Genomic DNA, 22,824 nt, shown 5'->3' on the forward strand with positions numbered 1-22,824 from the left:
TATTACAACAGCCTCCTCAATGACCTCCCTGCCTCCTGTCTCTCCTCTCCCCAGTCCATACTTCACTCTTTTGCCCAGATCATTTTCTTAAAATCCATTCAGTCCATACCTTCCCCTCTCCTCAAAAACCTCCAGTCACCTCTGCTCCTAATAGAAACTCTTTATCATTAGCTTCAAGGCACTCATTCAGTGGTGTTCTTCACATCTTATCTCGCTGTTTTGAGCAATGTTCGGATCCACTCCCACAAATGACACGCTGTACACTTCTCTATATTAGAATAGTTTAATAATCATACAATGCAAGGCATAAGAGTTCTACAGTAACAAAGCCAACATAATAAGAGAAAAAATAACACAGATTAAGAGCAATGCAATAGTTAAGACCGAAAAGAAAGTTAAAGAAAACATCACCAATTCGGAGGAGCACCGACTCGAGTTCTTAGTGGCTGGGGAATCCCGGTTCAACAGCCGACGAGTTCCGAATGGGAGGGTCCCAGGCAGAGCGTCCTCTCCATGGGTGAGATTCCAAAGGGCCTGACTAGGGGACACGCCTTTTATAAACTTTTAGGATAAAGAAGGCTCTTTGCCAATGCTGTTGGACGTATGCCTGGTGTTCTGGGCTATATTCCAAACTAGAGAAGCAGAGTGGCTCAGTGGAAAGAGCACAGAATTTGGAGTCAGGGCTCATGAGTTTGAATCCCAGCTCTGCCACTTGTCAGCTGTGTGACTGTGGGCAAGTCACTTAACTTCTCTGTGCCTCAGTTCCCTCATCTGTAAAATGGGGATTAAGACTGTGAGCCCCACGTGGGACAACCTGATTCCCCTATGTCTACCTCAGTGCTTAGAACAGTGCTTGGCACATAGTAAGCGCTTAACAAATACCAACATTATTATTATTAAGACACAGATAAATTCAAGGACATACCATGAGGGGCCGCAGAGTAAAGTTTGAATAACAACACGCTTGGGAGAGTAGCCAGCCCTCCCAAGCAGGGTTTGTTGTGTTCCTTGGAGTGGCTAGTTCCTGGAACATTGATACACGGTCAACATCTGCATGAGATATCCCTGAAAGGTCACCTAGGAGTTGAGTAAACAACTCATACATAAGATATCTTTAAGGAGTCAACTGGGGGCTGAGTGAACTTATTTAATAACAGGAATATTTTAATATTCCTTCATTAATAACACAGGAATATTTTAATATTCCTTCACTCGCTGACCTCTTGCTACAACCCAATCAACCCACTTCACTCCTCTAACACTAACCTACTCTCCAAACTTCAATCTTGTCTATCTTGCAAGCGACCCCTTGCCTAAATCTTCCCTTCAGCCTGGAACTCCCTACCCCTTCATATCTGATAGACCCCCACTTTCCCTATCTTCAAAACCCTTCTAAAATCACATCTTCTCAAAGGGACCTTTCCTGACTAAACCCTCATTTCCCATCTCCTCCCTCCTTTCTGCATTGACTATGAACTTGGTTTTGTACCCCTCAAGCACCTTACTACTCACCCCACCTCCACAGCACTTATGTACATAGCCTTGTACTCTTCTATTTCCCCTACTCTGTAATTTATTTCAATGTCTCTCTGTAGACTGTAGGCTCCTTCTAAACAGAGATTGTGCCTATCAGCTCTATTATACTGTACTTTCCAAAAGGCATAGTACAGTGCTCAGCACCCAGTAAGGGCTCAATGATGCCACTGATTGCTTAATGGGTATTTGTTAAGCATTTACAATAGCCAGTTTACTGGGCTAAACTCTGGAGTAGACACAAAGCAGTCAGATCAGACAGTCTCTATGCCACATGGGGCTCTCAGATTTAGGGAGGGGAAAAAACAAGCATTTCATTCCCATTTTATAGTCAAGGGAACTGAGGCCCAGAGAAGTTAGATGACTTGTACTAGGATCACACCACAACCAAGTGTGATATTCCTATTTCTGAATCTTTTTTTTTCCTTGAAGCTCCCACTCCAGCAAATGAGTAATTACTTATCTAAGATAGTAAAGTTAGCTCCACTGCCTGTAAATTTCACCTTCCGAGTTTGAAAGTTTCACTTTCCGAGTTTGAAACAGTTTCACTTTCCATTTTCCAGATTATTTAAATGCCTAAAACGAGGTCCACTTCCTCTTTGGTCACACATCTGGCTAGAGTGATCCAGGGAAAAGAAGTGCCTGAACCATCTCTTTGAAGGGAGAAAAAAAACGGATTGGACTTCCTGGACTTGAGTTCTGGAAAACTTACTGACGAACAGCAGTCATGAGGTAAATTAATCATTCATTCATTTATTCAATTGAATTTATTGAGTGCTTACACGTGTAGAACACTGTATTAAGTGCTTGGAAAGTGCTGCTTCTCTCCCCTGCAACCAAAGGGGGTGTCCATCCTGTCTCCTCCCCTTTCTTAATTGTATTTGTTAAGCTTTTACTATATGTGCTAGGTACTGTCCTAAGGGCTGGGGTGGGTGCAAGGTTGGGCACAGTCTGTGCTACACAAGGTGCTCACAGTCTTCATCCCCATTTGACAGATGAGGTAACTGAGGCCCAGAAAAGAGTCATACAGCAAACAAGTAGCAGAGGCCTCCTCTCTCGCCCCCTCTCCAGACTATTCTTCACTCCGCTGCCCAGCTCATCTTCCTGCAGAAACGATCTGGGCATGTCACTCCCCTTCTTAAACACCTCCAGTGGTTGCCTATCAACCTCTGCTCCAAACAAAAACTCCTCACTCTAGGCTTCGAGGCTCTACATCACTTCGCCCCTTCCTACCTCTCCTCCCTTCTCTCTACCGCCCACCCCGCACCCTCCGCTCCTCTGCTGCCCACCTCCTCACCATCCCTCAGTCTCGCCTATCCTGCCGTCGACCCCTGGGCCATGTCCTCCCGCGGTCCTGGAACGCCCTCCCTCCTCACCTCCAACAATCTAATTCTCTTCCCCTCTTCAAATCCCTACTTAAAGCTCACCTCCTCCAAGAGGCGTTCCCAGACTGAGCTCTCCCCCCTTTTCCCCTCTGCTCCCACTATCCCACCCTTCACCTCTCCGCAGCTAAACCCTCTTCTCCCCCCTTTCCCTCTCCTCCTCCCCCTCTCCCATCCCACCCCCTCAGCACTGTACTCGTCCGCTCAACTGTATCTTCATCACCCTATTTATTTTGTTTAATGAGATGTACATCACCCTGATTCTATTTATTTGCCATTGCTTTTATGAGATGTTCTTCCCCTTGACTCTATTTATTGCTATTGTTTTTGTCTGCCTGTCTCCCCAGATTAGACTGTAAGCCCGTCAAAGGGCAGGGACTGTCTCTATCTGTTACCGATTTGTACATTCCAAGCGCTTAGTGCAGTGCTCTGCACATAGTAAGCGCTCAATAAATACTATTGAATGAATGAATGAATGAATGACACATCTCTCTCAGAACACCCCACCTCCATTTTCAATCTTGCTGGTAGTGTATCCATAGGGTTTTCCTGGTAAAAATATGGTTTACCATTGCTTCCTTCCACGTAGTAAATCTGAATTCCACCCTCGACTCTCTTTCATGCCGCTGCTGCCCAGCGCAGGGGAGTTTTGACTTGTAGCAGATTGCCGTCCACTCACTAGCCACTCCCCAAGCTAGGAATGGAATGGATAGGACTATGCTTGACTCTCCCTCCTGTAGTAGAGACTGGGAGAGTACTGGAAACTCTTCAGATGTGACCCTGAGAGGGGAACTTAACAAATACCATAATTATTATTATTTTTACTTCACTTCTCTGTGCCTCAATTACCTTATCTGTAAAAAGGGGATTGACACTGTGAGCCTCATGAGGGACAGGAACTGTGTCCAACTCGATTTGCTTGTAGCCACCCCTGCAGTGCCTGGCATCTGGTAAGTGCTTAACAAATACCATCATTATTATTATATTATTATTAATAGTAATAGTCATAGTAATAGTCGCTCGCTGCCCCTGGAAGACTGGGAAATGTAATTCTCCCCCTCCTCTGTCAGCTTCAGATCCTGGATATTGATTGACCAGAGGCAGCTCCACTATCCTGGAATACCCTCCTTGAGTTATTCTTGCCTTTGTAATAATATTAATAATAATGATGAGGATGGTACTTGTTCAGCACTCACTATGCACTCACTATGTGGCAAGCACTGTTCTAAGCACTTGGGTAGTTAAAAACTAATCAGGTTGGACACAGTCCCTCTCCTACGTAGGGCTCACAGTCTTAATCCCCATTTTACAGATGAGGGAACTGAAGCCCAGGGAATAATAATAATAATAATAATAATAATAATAATAATGTTGGCATTTGTTAAGCACTTACTATGTGCAGAGCACTGTTCTAAGCATTCGGTAGATACAGGGTAATCAGGTTGTCCCACATGAGGCTCACAGTCAACCCCCATTTTACAGATGAGGTAACTGAGGTACAGAGAAGTGAAGTGACTTGCCCAAGGTCACACAGCAGACAAGTGGTGGAGCCAGAATTAGAATCCACACCCTTCTGAATCCCAGGCCCATGCCCTATCCACTAGGCCAAGCTGCTTCTTTAAATTTTAGGCCGGAGGGGAGTAGTCCAGGGCCTGAGCTTTCCCCCTTGCAGGCTACAGCCACTGAGCCACTTGAGAAGCAGCGTGGCTCAGTGGAAAGAGCACGGGCTTTGGAGTCAGGGCTCATGAGTTCGAATCCCAGCTCTGCCACTTGTCGGCTGTGTGACTGTGGGCAAGTCACTTAACTTCTCTGTGCCTCAGTTCCCTCATCTGTAAAATGGGGATTAAGACTGTGAGCCCCATGTAGGACAACCTGATTCCCCTATGTCTACCCCAGCGCTTAGAACAGTGCTCGGCACATAGTAAGCGCTTAACAAATACCAACATTATTATTGCTATCCTGGGGATTGGGGTTGGGGGTGGAACGGGATGATCACCCCAGCAGCACCTTTTTCTCTCCACCTTCCCCCATGTTTCTGGGCCTGAGGACGATAAAAATGTCCTGAAGCAATAACTGGTATTTGGAAAAATTCACTTACAAGTGGCTCAAAATTAACTTTAACCTTCATTTAACAACTAAACAAATACATTTAATTTTGAATTTTAAAGGTAGTCAGGAACAAATTCTGTCAGCTATGGTACAAACCTGTTTGGTACAGTCCTTAACTTAATTTATCATTTTTATCCACTTTAGTGAGGTGGCCCAGAATTTCTTACATACTGCTCTGCAACAATTGGCCTGCCATTTCACGTGGGATTTAAAGAAGGAAGACATCACCCTCGACGATTTGGAAGATAGAATCTCTGATCAGATTGAGTTTCTCTTCACAAAATCCAAATTTACCTCATACAACCTCTTGGCTTATGCCAAGTACTTAAAAGGCCAAAATGAGGAAGCCTTGGAAAGCTTGAGAAATGCAGAAGAGGAAATTCAGATGTATTCCAAAGGAGAAGCTGAAACTCGACATCTGGTTATCTGGGGAAACCGTGCCTGGATACATTACCACATGGGCAATCTTGCTAAAGCTCAAAACTACGTAGACAGGGTAGAGAGAATGTGCAGCAAGCTTTCAAGCCCCCACCGCTACAAGGTGGAGCGGCCAGAAATCTTCTGTGAAGAAGGCTGGGCACTATTAAAGTTTGGAGGGAAACATTATGAAAGGGCTAAGGTGTGTTTTGAAAAGGCTCTGGAACAAGAACCTGACAACCCAGAGTTCAATTCTGGCTTTGCCATCACGGTATATCGTCTAGATAACTTGGACAGACAAAACCATTTTGGTAAATGTTTCTCCCTAGAGCCTCTGAGGCAGGCAGTCAGGCTGAATCCAGGTGACTCATACGTCAAGGTCCTTCTTGCCTTGAAGCTTCAGGACTTACAAAAGGAAGCTGAAGGAGAAAAGTACATCCAAGAGACCTTAGATGAGCACTCATCGTCACCTTACGTCCTCCGCTACGCGGCCAAATTCTACAGAAGGAAGGGCTGTGTCGATACATCTCTGGAACTTTTACAGAAGGCATTGAAGATTACACCCAAGTCTGCCTTCCTGAACCATCAGATAGGGCTTTGCTACCGGGCACAAATGATTGAAATAAAACAAGCTGCAAATTACAAGCCACAAGGCACAAATAAAGAGAAGATGAAGAAATTAGTTAGATCTGCCATATTTCATTTTGAATTGACACTGGAACAGAGACCAAACTTTATATTTGCCAAAATAGTCCTCGCTAGCATGTATGCAGAATTAGGTGAGCATGAAAAAGCAGACGACATTTTCCAGAAAATATTACAGATGGAGAAAATGGAAGATACTGATAAACAAGCAGCCCACTTGTACTATGGTCGCTTTCAAGAGTTTCAAATGAAATCTGAAAGCAATGCCCTTATTCACTATGTAAAAGGGCTAAAAATAACAAAAGACTCAGAGGTAAATGAAAAACTTAAAACTTTAGTGCAGAAAATAGCCAAAAAGCGACTGAGGCAAAACACGTCGGATTCGGAGAGTTTGGGTCTCCTCGGGTTCGTTCACCAGCTGCAGGGAGAAATAAAAGAAGCGATTGACTGCTACCAGAAAGCCCTGAAGCTGGATCCCACTAACGATGAATACTTCAGTGCCTTGTGTCTCCTGCAGCTCAAAATAAAAGCCCAGGCTTTTGATTAATTAACCCATCTCCCTCATGAATGCTCTCCTGAGCATTCTCTTCCAAAAATAAGTGTGAATGGTGCTATCTTTTCCAACAACTATACTCAATATGTTATTTTAAAATATTTTTGTTGGACTTTGTTCATTGACTTTTTTTCACTCCCCTTTCCCTTGGAGAGTAGGGGAAATCTGCTGATTTCCTACTTTTTTAGATGCTCTGAGCTTTTGCCCTAGAAGTTTTTAAATTGACTTTCTTAAAAGATTGGTTAGGAAATGATTGATCGACAGCAATACCAGATTGCCATTCCCCTTTATCTTCATCATTTTGTTTTGGAATGGTTGTAGTAATAAGAGTTAAGTACTGGACATGGGAGTTTTCTATCCGATCAATGGGCAACTCTGTTGGTAAAGATTCCACCTCCTCCTAGAAGACAAATGAACCTCCTCTCTGTAACAACAGCTGGCCAAATTCCATTACTGGGGATTGCCCTCCATCTATCACTTTACCACTGAGCAACCCTCTTCCGACAAAAGCCGAAGTTCAGTACTCTTAGGATTCACCTAAAGTGAACCCGCAAAACAGTATGGATACAAGGGCTGGGTGACATTGATCCGTCTTATAACCTTCCAATAAATTTCAATACAACTGCAATCACGTCATTCATTCATTCCATGGTATTTGTCGAATGCCCACTTTGCTCAAATCACTGTAATTAAGTGCTGCGAGATAACACAAGAAAGGTGTATAAAACATGTTCACTGGCCCTCAAGGGGAGCAGCATTGCCTGGTGGATAGAACACATGCTTGGGAGCCAGATGGTCCTGGGTTCTAATCCCATTCCACCACTTGTTTACTGTGTTACCTTGGGCAACTCACTTCATTTCTCTGTGCCTCACTTACCTGTCAAATGTGAATTAAGACCGGGAGTCCCAGATGAGACAAGGATTCGGTCCAACCGGAGTAGCTTGTATCTACCCCAATGCTTAGTACAGTGTCTGACACATAGTAAATGCTTAACAAACTGTTATGGATTTTACCAGAGAAACGACTCTGATCTCTCAATCGCATGAGAGGGTTTCGTGACCTTGGCGTAGAAATGCACAGACTCAAGAGAACGAGCCGAGAGATCAGGAAAGGGAGGAAAGTGGCTGCCGTTCACGCCATGGGGTTCGAGGGACCAACAGCCACGAACTGTCCCCAACCTGGTACCTTTAATTGCAAGCATTTCTTCATTCCACTCGACTGCAACTCTTCCAGTGCCCACCCCAAATCCCACCCAACCCCCTTGCATTGGCCAGAACTCCACCCTCCATTCAGATAATAATAATAATAATGTTGGTATTTGTTAAGCACTTACTATGTGCAGAGTACTCTTCTAAGCGCTGGGTAGATACAAATTAATCAGGTTGTCCCACGTGAGGCTCACAGTCTTAATCCCCATTTTACAGATGAGGGAACTGAGGCACAGAGAAGTGAAGTGACTTGTCCAGAGTCACACAGTTGACAAGTGGCAGAGGTGGGATTAGAACCCATGACCTCTGACTCCTAAACCAGGGCTCTTTCCACTGAGCCACGCTGCTTCGCTGAACCAGGAACCAGTTCTTAGTTATGGTAATATAATTGACACATCCCGTACCCAAATTCAGCTAATTGATCTTCCACAGGAAGGAGATTAAATGGAGACAGGATGTCTAGCACAATATTGGAAGAAGATAGAATGGAGACAGGATGGTCAATTGCCTAGTACAATATGGGAAGGAGACAGAACAGAGACAGGATGGTAAATCGTCTAGTACACAAATGCCTTAAAGAAAAGGGGTGCACAATCTGGAAGGGGGCCTGGAAGGTTGGTAAAGATACCGGCCACAGAAGATCAGGACAACTCCTCGAAGAGTGGGGTTTAGTGCAGTGCTTTGCACGCAGTAAGTGTTTAATAAATACCATCGACTAATGGATTGATACAGTGAAGGGGCTATAAAGAAATACAGTCATTTTTGCCAGAACATATGTTTCCCAGCGGATTATTTTATGGTATTTGTTAAGAGCTTGCTATAAACCAGGCACTGCTCTAACCCCCTGGAGTAGATACAAAATAATCAAGTTGGAAATAGAGTTACACATGGGGCTCACAGTCTTAATCTCCATTTTACAGATGAGGTAACTAAGGGATAGAGGAAGTGAAGTGACTTGCCCAAGGTCACACAGCAAAGTGGTAGATTCAGAATTAGAACCCAGGTCCTGCTTACTCTGAGGCCCATGCTCTACCCATTCGGCCATGTGGCTTTATACATTTGTACTAGAAAATGATAGTCGAATTAGGGAACTATCTTTTGAAGAGGGGTGTCCATCAAATTCAGGGCAATGTGTGATGAACTGGCTGAACTCATTTACAGATTGTTGGACCCAAGGTGAGTACTTTAACTTGATTAGTCCCTAAAATGGGGTTTCTCAGTCTAGGAAGTCCATTAGGTGGGCTTACTGTGCAGCACTTGTATGTCACGTATGCTTGGCATGACCATTTATGTGAGTTTCGATGTAAAGTCCTCATTTTTGCTTCTGTGTATGTTTGAAGACACAGGTGAGCCTATGGGAAGTCAATTTCACTCAGACTTAATCTCTTTCTCATAGACCTGGAGGGCTCCTGGCTCCTTGTATTTAGCTCGAGGCTCCATAACACAGCACACAATCTCCTTTACTGCCTTATCTTGGAAACACAAACTTTCCCCACCAGGGGCACCTCAATGTTAACTCTCTACTTCCCACCCAAATTCCATAACAAAGAAATGCAGTTACCGCTACACTTTAGCCTGTGCTATGTCCTGTTCCACGCAAGATAGCCAGATAGAGCCTGACCAAATGATTGTATGCATTATGTCTAGACTGCAACTCCTTGTGGACAGGAAACCTGCCTACCAGCTCTGTGGTATTGAACTCTCCTAAGTAGTTAGTTCATTGTTTTGCACACAGTAATCACTCAGTAAATATCATTGATTGATCACTAGCCTGTAAACTCCTTGTTGGCAGGGATTATGTCTACCTACTCTTTTGCATTCTCCCAGGCACTTGGCACATTGCTCTGTACACCGCCAGAGCTCAAAACCCCCCCAACAAAAAACATAGATTTACTGATGGATTGATTGTGATCCCAAGATGTCCTGCCTTCCCTTTAAACTATAAGCTTGTTGTGGGCAGGGAATGTACCTCTTACATTGTTAATAATAATATATATTATAATTATATAACATATAATAATATAATGGTATTTGTTAAGCATTTACTATGTGCCAAGCACTGTTCTAGGTGCTGGGGTAGATACAAGGTAATCAGGTTGTCCCACGTGGGGCTCACAGTCTTAATCCCCATTTTCCAGATGAGGTAACTGAGACCCAGAGAAGTTGTGACTTGCCCAAAGTCACACAGCTGACAAGTGGCAGAGTTGGGATTAGAACCCACGACCTCTGACTCCAAGCCCAGGCTCTTTCCACTAGGCTACACTGCTTCTGTTATGTTGTAGTCTCCCAAGCACTTAGTACAGTGCTCTCCACATAGTAAATTCTCAATAAGATTGATGGATGGATTCTGTACCGCTGCAGGAAGATTTCAAAGATTTCATGCCTTCATTCCACTGCAAAGAGCTAGCCACACTTCAGAAAAAGCAATTTAGATTCTCTAGACTGTACGCTCTCTGTAGGCTGGGAATGTGTCTACCACCTTTGCTATATTGTATTCTCCTAAGCAGTTAGTACAGTACTCTGTGCACAGTAAGTGCTTACTAATTACCAGTGATTGATCGATCTAGATCTTTTCATATTTTCAGGGCCTGGGCAAAATCAAGTTTGGTTTTAAAAGAAACCGGGCAGAAGGCCTGAAATGAGAATATGTTTAGTTTACTGTTTTTGTCAGGTTTTCTTAGTAATTTGTTTTTTGAGGGAACTGGCAACATGTAGACTATTAAAGAGGGTAGCTATAATTACAGTCTTGATAAAGGGAGTGGATCCAGTGCAAATTTTTAAGTTTATGGAAACATTTGGTTCTTCTTATCTCCACCTCACATAACATTCTGTTTAACAAGGATTATCAGTTAGAAAAGTTAATGGCAAGCAAAATTGTGTGGATATATTTGCAAAGTGTGCCATCCATTGAGTGAGCCCAGGTTTATGATTCGGTTTGGTGTAAGAAACACTAGCTCGACCTGAAAACCAGTTTTTGGACATTATTAATCAATCAGTCTTATTTATGGAGTATTTACTGGTGCTTGGGAGAGTACAATTCAACAGAGTTGATAGACACAATCCCTACCCATAAGGATCTTACAGTCTGTGGGGGGACAGACATTAAAAATGTATGGTGTATGGATATACCACAGGCCTGGGAGTCAGAAGGTCATGGGTTCTAATCCTGGCTCTGCCATTTGTCTGTTGTGTGACCTTGGGCAAGTCACCTAACTTCTCTGTGCCTTAGTAACCTCATCTGTAAAATGGGGATTGAGACTGTGAGCTGCATGTGGGACAAGGGACTGAATCCAACCCGATTTGCTTGTACCCAACCCTGTGCTTACTACAGTGCCTGGCACATAGAGGCACTTAACAAATACCATTAATAACAATAATGATAGTAGTAATAAAAAATTATGGATAGGTACATAAGTGAGGTTGGGGCTGAAAGTGAGATGAAAAAAGGAAACAAATATGAGTGCAAGAGTGATGCAGAAGGGAAAGGGAGTAGAGAAAATGAGGGCTTATTTGGGGAAAGTCTCTTAGAGAAGATGTGATTTTAATAAGATTTTGAAAGTGGGGAGAGTGATTCTGTGTTGGATATGAAGGAAGAGAGAGTTCCAGGCCAGAGGCAAGATGTGGGCAGGGGGAGATAGATGAGATTGAGATATAGTGAGTCGGTTGGCATTTGAAAAATAAAATAAGGAGGGGGCAAGGTGATTTAGTGCTTTAAAGCCAAGGGTAAGGAATTTCTGTTTGATGAGGAGGTGGGTGGGCAGCCACTGGAGGTTCTTGAGGACTGCGGAAAACACAGACTGAACTTTTGTTAGAAAATGATCCAGGGAACAGAGTGGAGTATGGACTGAAGTGGATAGATACAAGAGTCAGGGAGGTCAGGGAGGAGACAGACAAGTAATCAGGGCGGGATAGGATATATGCTTGGGTCAATGTAGTTAGCAATTTGGATGGAGATGAAAGGGCAGATTTTAGCAATGTGAAGGTAGTATTAATAGGATGTGGCGATAGATTGAATATGTGGGTTGAATGAGCGAGATTAAGCACTTAGTACAGTGCTCTGCACATAAGTGCTCAATAAATACTATTGAATGAATGAATGAGTTGAGGATAATGTAAAGGTTACAGACTTGTGGAAAGGGAGAATGATGGTGCTATTTACAGTGATTCATTAATTCATTCATCCAATCATATTTTTTGAGAGCTTGCTGTGTGCACAGCACTGTACTAAGCGCTTGGGAGAGTACAATATAGCAATAAGCAGACACATTTCCTGCCCACAACGAGTTTACAGTCTAGAGGGAGAAACAGACATTAATATAAAGAAATAAATTACATTATAATTACATCTATAACTGTTTTATGTGGCCTATGAATAGTGTACACATTCTTCCCATATTTCCACATAGTCCGCATTCATTCTCTCCAGCCATCCCCTCAGAGTTGACTCCCAAACTCTAGCTCAAAACAAAGAAAGCCAACAGAAAGGAGAAGCAGCCTCTGCACAATTAATTTTACAGCTTCTCCCTGATTTCCGTGAAGTCAGACCTCTTTTCTTTTAAATCCTGTGCTCATGGGCTGCCCTAACCATCTTCGAACACAGCGGGGCTGAAAAGTTATGATGTGACAAGACGGGTTATTGGCAAACCAATAATCAAAGGAGAAAACTAATGAGATACCTTCATAGAGGCTAGAGCCTAGGGATTCTGCAATAACCAATCAAGGTACAAGGAATGCGAAGAAAGGAAGGGAGGGAGGAATGGATGGAGGAAGGGCATGAAGAAGGGAGATAGGGAGGGAATATCAGTGTATATCCCTTTGAGGAGACAGAAGAAGAGCAATTCCTTCAGGGGATCAGAAGTTAATTTATATTTTGGAGTTCCTGGTAAACTTGGCTTCCTCAATTCTGCTCTCCTGAGAGTCAATGTAAAGAAATAAAAATCTCTTACTACCTGCCATCAGCTTATTCCATGATGGGACTTCCAGGAGATCCAATCTCCAGATTCTCCACTGGGAAAGCAGTCTGAGGCCATCATAACCCCTGGCTTTCCAGGGATGGAGCGGGGTCGGAATCGTTCATGAGAGGTAAAAAGCTTTTATCATATTTTATCTCCACTCACTTTTGTTCATAAAAATAACTTGGGAGGAAAGTGTGAGGGAAACAATGCTCTTAAATTTGTTACTGACTCTAGTGAAATAAAGAGGGGGCTTTTGTAAGGAATAAAAACAAATAAAAATATTGTATTTGTCAAAAAGTACGTCTAAAACAGAGGGAACATCTTAAATAAAACAGCAAATGTTAAGTCATTTATTTAATCCTCCTAAAATGCTACACTTCCCTTTTCATATTGGTGTGATTGTTTTAAGAAACATGTCATATTCTTGAGCCTCACCATCAGCATTTACATGCTTACTGCAGAGAGACACCAATTCTGGGTATTTACAGACGTGTTTCTTCGGTTTTGGTCTCTCTCAGACATTTTTGGGTCTCTTCCCTGGGTTTCCTTTCTTCTAACCAACATCCTCCTTTATGAAATTTTTGAGCAGTTTCTTGACAACTATGAAATGAGAGACCTAATATTGTAAAACTCCTCCATAAATAACTCTATCCTTAATCTTTCTTGTTAATGAATTGCATCTGAAACTACAGCTAATCAGAATCCTTTATTTAGCATCTTAGTTTGCATTTTATTTGTTTGCTTACAGATGAATTATTTTCCACTTTTTCAGTTGGCCTCCATTTTGTGTTATTTCATATCCAGTTTCCAAGCACAGAGCATTTTACACAGCCAGAAAAGAGTTTAAGCCTAGGGCTTTAATAATGAGGGCTTAAAACAAAAGTGAACAAATTTCCAGTGTTTTTGATCTGTCCAGGGCATAGGTCTCAATCCATTCCCTTGTCTTTAGCAAAAGAGAATCTATTTTCCTCAAACTAGCACCTAGAATATTCTCTCAGCCCACTTTAAGGTTGGAGAGCTACATTTAGGACAGGAAGCTGTGGGGATACATTCATTTTGAAGTGATGCTGCATTCCATGCTCTAAGGTGTGCCATGACTGACTACTTTCTTGGGAAACCTGAAAAGTTTGACTAAATAGACTTGTCTACACATTTCTCAATGTAGGTTAAATTTAGAGAAGAAGTTACGTGCATATACTTTGCCCTTCAGGTTTGGGAAAATCCTAAATGTATTGGATACCTGGAAAAAATGACAGAACAAACTTAACCTTTCTTCAGTGACAATTTATAGGTGCTCTACATATCTGTGATTGGAATTAAAAATCCTTTTCCATTTTTTCTAACACATTTACTGCTATTTAATTTTACCAGAAAGTTTTCTTCTTGCATTAGTTTTCAAATCAAGTGACTATAAAGAGCTTTGAAAGAAAATAAGAGATAATAATGGAAACCTCATTTAAATTTTCAATATATCTGCCTCCTGTCCAAACTGAAGTTTGCTTACTCTGTTCTTATCTCCAGTGATTTTCAATCTCTCATGTCCCCAGCTGCTTTTGAGAAGATAAATGTTCAGAATAATCTCTACAATTATCACCACCTGCAATTTATTATTATCAGGCTTCTCTTCTGCCCTGTGAGCTTCTTGGAATAAACTCATAATTGAAATACCAGGTATTAGTATCAATTTTATGATCAGTAATTATGATATATGTATTATGAGTATTTTATAATTAATTAAATTTATGGGGTGGAATTGACATTTTATTAATTTCAGCCTTCAAGTAGTATTTTAATCAGCATATTTTATGGTTATCTTTTCAAAAATATGTATTTTTTTACAAATTTTCTAATGAAATGATGGTTTAATTTTAAAAAGCCAAATGGTATTGTTTCAAATAAATATTTTGTGGTATTAAAAAAGACAAAAATAAACCGATCAGATTAAGAATAAAATTTGATAGGAAAAAAATAATAATTGTATTTGTTGAGCACCAACTAGGTGCCAAGGGCTGTACTTAGTTCTAGGGTAGGTATAAAATAATCAAGTTGGACATAGTTTCTGACCCACATGGGGTTCACAGTCCAAATAGCAAGGAGAACAGATATTTAATCCTCACTTTACAGATGAGGAAAATGAGGTACGGGGAAATGACCTGCCCAACATCCCCCAGCAGGCAGGTGGCAGAATCTGGATTAGAACCCAGGTCTTCTACTTCCAGGCCCAGCCTCCTTCCTCTAGGCCATGCTCCCCCACCAGTTTGTCATGACTGATTTTACTGACAAATATTTCCTTCTTTTTCAAGAATAAAGCCTCTCCAGCTGCCCTTCTCAGTCTGGTGAAAATTGGTTTAATATAATATTGCCAGTCTCCGATTTTCCATTTAATACTAAGCTTTGTATTTATTAGAAGACTTACATTTGGCAGCTGCGTAATGGATGGGTTTATTTCAGAGACTATGGAATCCAAATTTGAAAATCCATGTTCATTACTTAAAGCTAACATAGGAAGAAGCATGGGTCTTTAACCATTTCCTAATTGAAATAAGAGAGAAAAGGAATTTTTATTAGTACTATTTCCTGTTGAACACTTATGGTTGGAGCTAGTGTAGTGATTTACCGCTGGGCAGGTGTTCAATGAAAATTTATGGTTTTGCTTTATAAACTGTGGTAGAGAAAAACTGAAAATCAATTTGCCTTTCTTTTTGGGCGCAGGCACCTGATTAGGGACTTAATGAGTCTTTTGAATTTAGTCTTGAATAACAGGGCTGATCGTTGCTACATAAAAACAACTACAGTATTTGCTACTGTCTATTTAGACAATGTTAAAATAAGTTTTTGTGATTTGTACATTTCTTCTGGAGAAATTATGCAGCTATAATTTGGACTATAGTATCATTGTTTTTAGGAAAAAAAAAGACCTATTTTCTTCCTGCCTTCCTCATACTATCACTAACCCCCATTCTAAGGGTTTTCTGAATTTAGAATTTGAAGACGTACTTCATTCATTAGAAGAATATAGTATCAGTCAATCAATGTATTGAGTGATCGCTTACCCTGTGCAGAGCACTGTACTAAGTGGCAGGGAGAGTATAATACAGTTGAGCTGGTAGGCAGTTCCCTGCCCATGACAAGCTTATTATTGGTTCATCTTTCCCCCTTCATTTCTTGACTTCTTTCTCCAGGGTTTTAAAAAGCAAATGACAGTAAATAAGGCAGCCTGAAATAGAAGGATTATTGTGTGACTTGCACTTCCGAGGGCAACACTCTGTTTTAGATTTTTCACTAAAACCTATTATTGTTCATGCTGAGAAGGAGTGTGGCTTAGTGGATAGAGCACAGGCCTGGGAGTGCTATGGATCTGGGAGGGTGGATGAATAAAGGGAGCAAGTCAGGGCGACACAGAAGGGAGTGGGAAAAGAGGAAAGGAGGGCTTAGTCAGGGAAGTCTTCATGGCGGGTAATGCCTTTAATAAGATATTGGAGGCAGGGAGAGAGTAATTGTCTGTCAGATTTGAGGAAGGAGGGAGTTTCAGGCCAGAGACAGGATGTGGGCTTACCCGCCAATCCTGTGATCAGTCCCTGAGCGATTGTTAAGGGTAGAGAAGGACGGAAGATACGCATGAGTGTGATCATTCTCTGTTGGGCTAGGAAAGTGGCATGGGGGAACCAATGAGGGGATGGTGGGAGGCTCCGCAATAAGTGCTGCTCAGTTATGTCATCAGAGGTAGCATGATGTCATCTGCCACATCGGGAGGCACCCCACTATCCGTTAGCCCCAGACCAATGGATTAACATGGCCCCAGTCACTAGTGCTAAAAAGCATCAAATGTAATAATAATTATGGTACTTTTTAAGCACTTACTATGTGCCAAGCACAGTTTTAAACACTGAGGTAGATACAAGTTAATCAGCTTGGACACAATCCCTGTCCTGCATGGGGCTCAGAGTCTTAATTCCCATTTTACAGTTGAGGTACCTGAGGCACAGAGAAGTTAAGTGACTTGCCCAAGGTTACATAGCAGACAAGTGGTGGAGCCAGAATTAGAACCAGGTCCTTCTGATTTCCAAGCCTGTGTTCTACCCACTAGGGCGTGCTGCTTTACAGTCATAGTCTAAGATACAGCCGTGAATTGTTCCTTGAAAATATGGATGTATCCAGAATGGCTGTATCCTGGGGATGCTAAACTCATTGCGGTCAGGGACTGTGTCTGTTATATTGTTATATTGAACTCTCCCAAGCATTTAGTGCAGTGCTCTGCACACAATAAGTGCTCAATAAATATGATTGATTGATTGACTGACTGATTGTCCCATAGTCTTACATATAACTCGTTGGATTCCTTTCCAGATTGTTATTGACCAGCTCCTTCAGAAAGGTGAAAATGATATTTCAATCATTTACCGTCTTTTCTTGACTTCTCTTTCCTTTCCCTAATGGTTTTCTGGCTCCCCATGTCCTGGACTTGGTTCCTCACTCCCCCGTCTCCCCATCCTGTGCTCTAATACAAGGGCTGCCCAGATTGAAGTAGAGTTATGTTCCTTAAAAATATGGTTGTTTTGTGAGTGACTGTATCTTGGGGAATACTTTTTCCCATAGATTAACTGAGTATAAATTGAGGTCTCTTCCAAATTTTCTGGAAAAGTCATATGACATTCATTATGTTACATACTGTTACATATTGTTACATTAAGCATTAATAAACTATTGCTTGATTTTTGTTAAAATAATTCCAGGCATAACATTACAAAATCAACTCAATGAGGAGTCATAGAATAGCTACAAATCTTGGCAGGAGGCTACAAAAGTACAACCTTGTTCGGCTGATTGTAGTAGTGCTTTTTTCCTTTTTTTAATGGTAATTGGTAAATGATTACAATGCTTACTACATACCAGGCACTGTACTAAGCACTGAGGTAGATACAAGATAAACAAGTTGGATAGAGTCCATGACCCATATTGGATTCGCAGTTTTAATCCTCATTATACAGATGAAGTAACTGAGGCACAGAGAAGTCATATAGCAGATAAGTGGTAGAGCTGGGATTAGAAGCCAGTTTCTCTGACTCCCAAGCCCATGTTCTTTCTATTAGGCCGGCTGCTTGTCTCAACATTAGTGAAATATTTGTCCAATTTGATTGAATAGTCATCTTCAGAAAGTGTCAAGTATCAGGCCAACTCCTCTTGAGCACTTCTTCAACCCTTTGAATGCTTCTCTACTTCAGGTCTTCTTCAATCACGTTTATAAATTTGTCTTTTTTTTTTAAGGATGATGCAAGCTTTCTTAATTCCAAAATCTTAGCTGATGGTAAAGAAACCATAATTTTTTCATCGGTTTTGTCATCTTGCATTTGATACATTACACTGCACTGCATTGTAACAAAATATCAGACCCGCAACTGCTTCAACTTGGGGTATCGGAATAAAAGTATGGCTGAAACCCGAGTTATCCCTGTATTGTCCTATATTTTTTTATAATGCTATTTTCTGGAAATGCTTCCAGGTGGTATTGGAGTTGTTCATTGAAATCACTGAGAAGCAGTGCTTCCTAGTGGATAGAGCATGGGCTTGGGATCAGAAGGATCTGGGTTCTAATTCCTGCTCCACCACTTGCCTGCTGTGTGACCTTAGACAAAGTCATTTAACTTCTCCGTGCCTCAGTCACCTTATCTGTAAAATGGGGATTAAGACTGTGAGGTCCATGTGGGACAGGGGCTGTGTCCAACCTGATTGGCTTGTAACTACCCCAGGGCTTGTATAGTGCCTGGCCCATAGCAAGTGCTTAATAGATACCGAAAAAAATAAAAATCAGAAAGAGTAATTTTAAAATGTTTACAAAGAATTCAATAATATTAGGAAAAGCATTACCGGATCAGACTAATGGTTCATTTATATTTTCTTTCTGAGGGCAGCAACTCAATTCTTGAAGGATCAACTCTATAGTACTGTACTTCCCCAAGTGTTTAGTGCAGTTCTCTGCATATAGTAAATGCTCAATCAATACAATTGATCAATCGATCAGTCAGTCGATCAATGGACTGACTGCCCTCCTTGATTCCCATCCTCATGGTTATGGATGCACCGTCTAACATCCCTTTCTGGGTCTCTAGTAATCCATGATGAATTGCTCATAAGTGAGCTTATCCAAACCCAAAATCAAGTCATATTTGAACCTGCCCATCTTTCATAATAATGTTTCATTTTTTCCCAAAAGGTTTCCTTTCTATTCTTTTATTTAAAATGTATTATCCCATTAGGAGTGGAAATTCATTGGCAAATTTCTCAGAAATAAGAAAAGTGGACTCAAGACTTGCTGTCTGGATCAGAACAAACAAGAATGGATATAATATCAATTCCTGCCAACTTGTCTAGTTGTCCAGAATTTGGAACTCTGTCCTGCCCTCCAACTTCCAGGCCATTTCATGTTCGGGTGATAATGTATTCAGTCATGTCTGGGGCTATGTTTATCACTGTCTTTGGAAACCTGGTAATCATGATATCCATATCCCACTTCAAACAACTTCACTCCCCCACCAACTTCCTGATCCTTTCCATGGCCACCACAGACTTTCTACTCGGCTTCATCGTCATGCCCTACAGCATGGTCAGATCTGTGGAGAGCTGCTGGTACTTTGGAAGTGGCTTTTGCAAATTCCACGCAAGCTTCGATATGATGCTCAGCCTTGCGTCGATATTCCATCTTTGCTCTATTGCTCTCGATCGGTACTATGCTGTGTGTTATCCTTTACACTACCCAGTTAAAATGACAAACGGGATGATAAAGAGATTGCTGGCGTTTTGCTGGTCAGCCCCAGCTATCTTTTCTTTTGGCTTGGTCCTATCTGAGGCCAATGTCTCCGGCATGCGGAGCTATGAGATTCTTGTGGCGTGTTTCAATTTCTGTGCCCTCGCCTTCAATAAGCGGTGGGCAACGATATTGTTTATCACATGTTTCTTCACTCCTGGTTCAATTATGATTGGCATTTATGGTAGAATTTTTGTCATTTCCAAAAGGCACGCCCAGGTTCTCCACAACTTGCCTGAACATACCAATAGTGAAGTGAAAAAAGCTATCTCAAAGAAAAAAGACAGGAAAGCGGCTAAAACTCTGGGAATTGTCATGGGGGTATTTTTGGCATGCTGGTTGCCTTGCTTCTTGGGCGTTTTGCTTGACCCTTATCTGGACTTCTCTACTCCTATGATCGTGCTCGACCTCTCGGTATGGTTGGGCTATTTCAACTCCACCTGTAATCCATTAATCCATGGTTTCTTCTACCCATGGTTTCGGAATGCCCTTAAATACATCATATCAGGCAAAATATTTAGCTCCCATTCAGAAGGTGTAAACCTGTTTCCTGAATCACATTAAAAATATAGACTAGCAAAGTGGAAGGTAAAAAAGTGTTTATGCTTAATTAGGTAAATATGGTGGTCTTAGTGTCATGAGGGTATATTTCCATATGTTCTCTGATTGACGTATTTCATTTACCTCTCTCCCTGTCCTTCATATACAGAAATCATTCAGACAAGTGCTACATTCTTGCTATGAGCAGGAGATGAATAAAAATTATTTTTTAAACCATTTGGGGATAGGCTCAGATAGTGCCGGCTGGGCCCACTGAAAACCTCTTGTCTGAACCTGAGAAGATGTGACAATGCCAGGGAGACTGTGTGATGGGCAGCTGCTCTTTGGGAGTGCTGGTGACACTGCATTACGGTGTTCACCCTACTGTCACCCGACCTAGACTCCATCTGACGACTGGACAGAAGGCAACAGTCACAGGGTCTGAAGCTTTCAGGCCACTAACACTCCTTGGGTGCCCAATGGCAGAGCCAAAAATGCAGAAGTGAAGCCCAGCCCCCAGAAACAAAAATGTGGGCACAAGTCCCTAAACAACAAGGAGGATCTTGGGAAGCTTGGGGTGGTTTGGACTAGACTGTTTTCCCCCTCTAGACGATTCTTCCCCTCTGGATGGTAAGCTCATTGAGGACAGCAAATGTGACTGTTTATTGTTATATTGTACTCTCTCAAGTGCTTAGTACAGTGCTCTACACACAATAAGTGTTTAATAAATAAATACTGACTGACTGATCAGAACAACCCAGCCTGGAGCCGTGAGGATCAGAGTTCCTCCTAAATGGAAATCCACGGCTGTTACCGACTAGCTCATCTCAGTCTGCTTTCTTTATTTCTCTTCTTTCCCTGTGTGTCTGCCATGCCCCACCTCTTAGACTGTGAAACCCTCGGGAGCCAGTGACCGTGTTTGAATCAATGTGCCCTTATTCTCTCCAGCTCGTAATCCAGCACTTTGCTCTCTTGGAAAGACTCAATAAATGCTTTTATTTAAACACAAATGTCTCCTTTGATTCCCAGACTCCCTCTTCTTCCCTTTCAAATTTTGCTTCCCTTCTGCTAGAGGAAGCACGTTGGGAATCCAAGAGAATCAGTGAACTGAATCTGGAGTTGAACCACTGAACAGAGGTTCAAGGGAGTTGGTGAAGCAAATGTCTGCTGTGTGACCTTGGGCAAGTCATTTTACTTCTCTGTGCCTCAGTTACTTCATCTGTAAAATGGGGATTAAGACTCCAAGCCCCATGTGGGGCAGGGATTGTGTCCAATCTCATTCCCTTGTATCTACCCTAGTGCTTATAACAGTATCTGGAACATAGTATGTGCTTAACAAGTAGTAATACATATATACTGAGAAGCAGCATGACTTAGTGGAAAGGGCACGGGCTTGGGAGTCTAAGGTCAAGGGTTCTATTCCCAGCTCCACCACTTAGCTGTGTGACTTTGGGCAAGTCACTTCTCTGTGCCTCGGTGACCTCATCTGTAAAATGGGGATTAAGACTGTGATCCCCCCCTTGGGGCAACCTGATTTACCTTGTATCTATCCTTGTTCTTAGAACAGTGCTTGGCACGTAGTAAGCACTTAACAAATGCCATCATTATTATCTATCTATACATAAATAGATAAACTAGAGGGGATGTCATGGCTCTCCAACTGTCCTCTGGAAATGCATATGAACTGCTGGAGTTTTATCAGTATATCAACTGCATTTATTGAGCACCTACTGTGTGCAGAACACACAGTAGAAGTAGATCTCTGTCCTCAGAGAGCTTATAATCTAATGGTATAAAAATGAACAAATATACAGTGGCTAAAAGAGAGGTAAATGGTAGTAGGCACCAGAGGCAGCATGGCCAAGTAGAAAGAGTAATAATAATTATTATTGTTATGGTACTTGTTAAATGTTCACTATGTGCCAAGCACTGAGCTAGATACAGGTTAATTGAGTTGGACACCATCTCTGTCCCCCATGGGGCTCACACTCTTAATCATTTTACAGATGAGGTATCTGAAGCCAAGAGAAATGAAGTGACTTGCCTCAGGTCACACAGCAGAAATGTGGCAGAGCTGGGATTAGAACTCAGCTCCTTCTAACTCCCAGACCCATGCTCTATCCACTAAGCCACTTTATGGGGCTGGGAGGTGGGAGACCTGAGTTCTAATTCCAGCTCTGTCCTTTGCTGCTGTGTGACATTAGGCACGACGCTTAACGTCTCTGGGCCTCAGTTTTGATGGATCAGAGGATGAGAGAGTTGAGAGACGATTAAGGGGTTTGCTTGGGAGGATCAGAAAACACCCTTCCTAACTTAACCTGGGCTGCTACTGCAAAATTTGGGAAGCTGCACTTAAAGAATAGAGATGGGGCATGAAGGTGGTTACAAGGAAAGTGGTCTCTGGCCCAGAATCCAGAGATTCTCTTTACTAAACTGTCTTTACTAAACTTTACTAAAGAGAACTATCATTTCTCTTTACCAAAGACCTTTTGGATTTATACTACCATGGTGTAAATGCACCCTTTGATTCTATTTCCAGTTCAATGTGTTCCTTCTTGCTACTGTGACGAGGAATTAGGGAGTCCCTTTCAAGGTCCTGCAGTTTGAGACACTATACAATTAAAGTGCCAATGTACCTATTAATTATGGTATTATTGTTAAGCTCTTACTATGCATCAA

At 41.9% G+C, this 22,824-nt stretch overlaps 2 protein-coding genes across 2 annotated transcripts; both read left to right on the top strand.

The window, feature by feature from the left end:
- The first annotated feature begins 2,104 nt into the window (after positions 1-2,104).
- On the top strand, positions 2,105-7,267 carry LOC100074815 (interferon-induced protein with tetratricopeptide repeats 5-like). Its single transcript, XM_007671619.3, has 2 exons — positions 2,105-2,265; positions 5,169-7,267. Exons 1-2 carry the CDS (start codon positions 2,261-2,263, stop codon positions 6,631-6,633), a joined length of 1,470 nt encoding a protein of 489 aa, XP_007669809.1. The 5' UTR covers positions 2,105-2,260; the 3' UTR covers positions 6,634-7,267.
- Positions 7,268-19,137: 11,870 nt separating this feature from the next.
- Positions 19,138-20,169, top strand: LOC100073810 (trace amine-associated receptor 3-like). Its single transcript, XM_001506434.2, has one exon. The coding sequence runs from the start codon at positions 19,138-19,140 to the stop codon at positions 20,167-20,169; it is 1,032 nt and encodes a 343-aa protein (XP_001506484.2).
- Positions 20,170-22,824: the final 2,655 nt, after the last annotated feature.

The sequence above is a fragment of the Ornithorhynchus anatinus genome, chromosome 2 (genome assembly GCF_004115215.2).
Source record: "Ornithorhynchus anatinus isolate Pmale09 chromosome 2, mOrnAna1.pri.v4, whole genome shotgun sequence".
Taxonomy (NCBI): Eukaryota; Metazoa; Chordata; class Mammalia; order Monotremata; family Ornithorhynchidae; genus Ornithorhynchus; species Ornithorhynchus anatinus.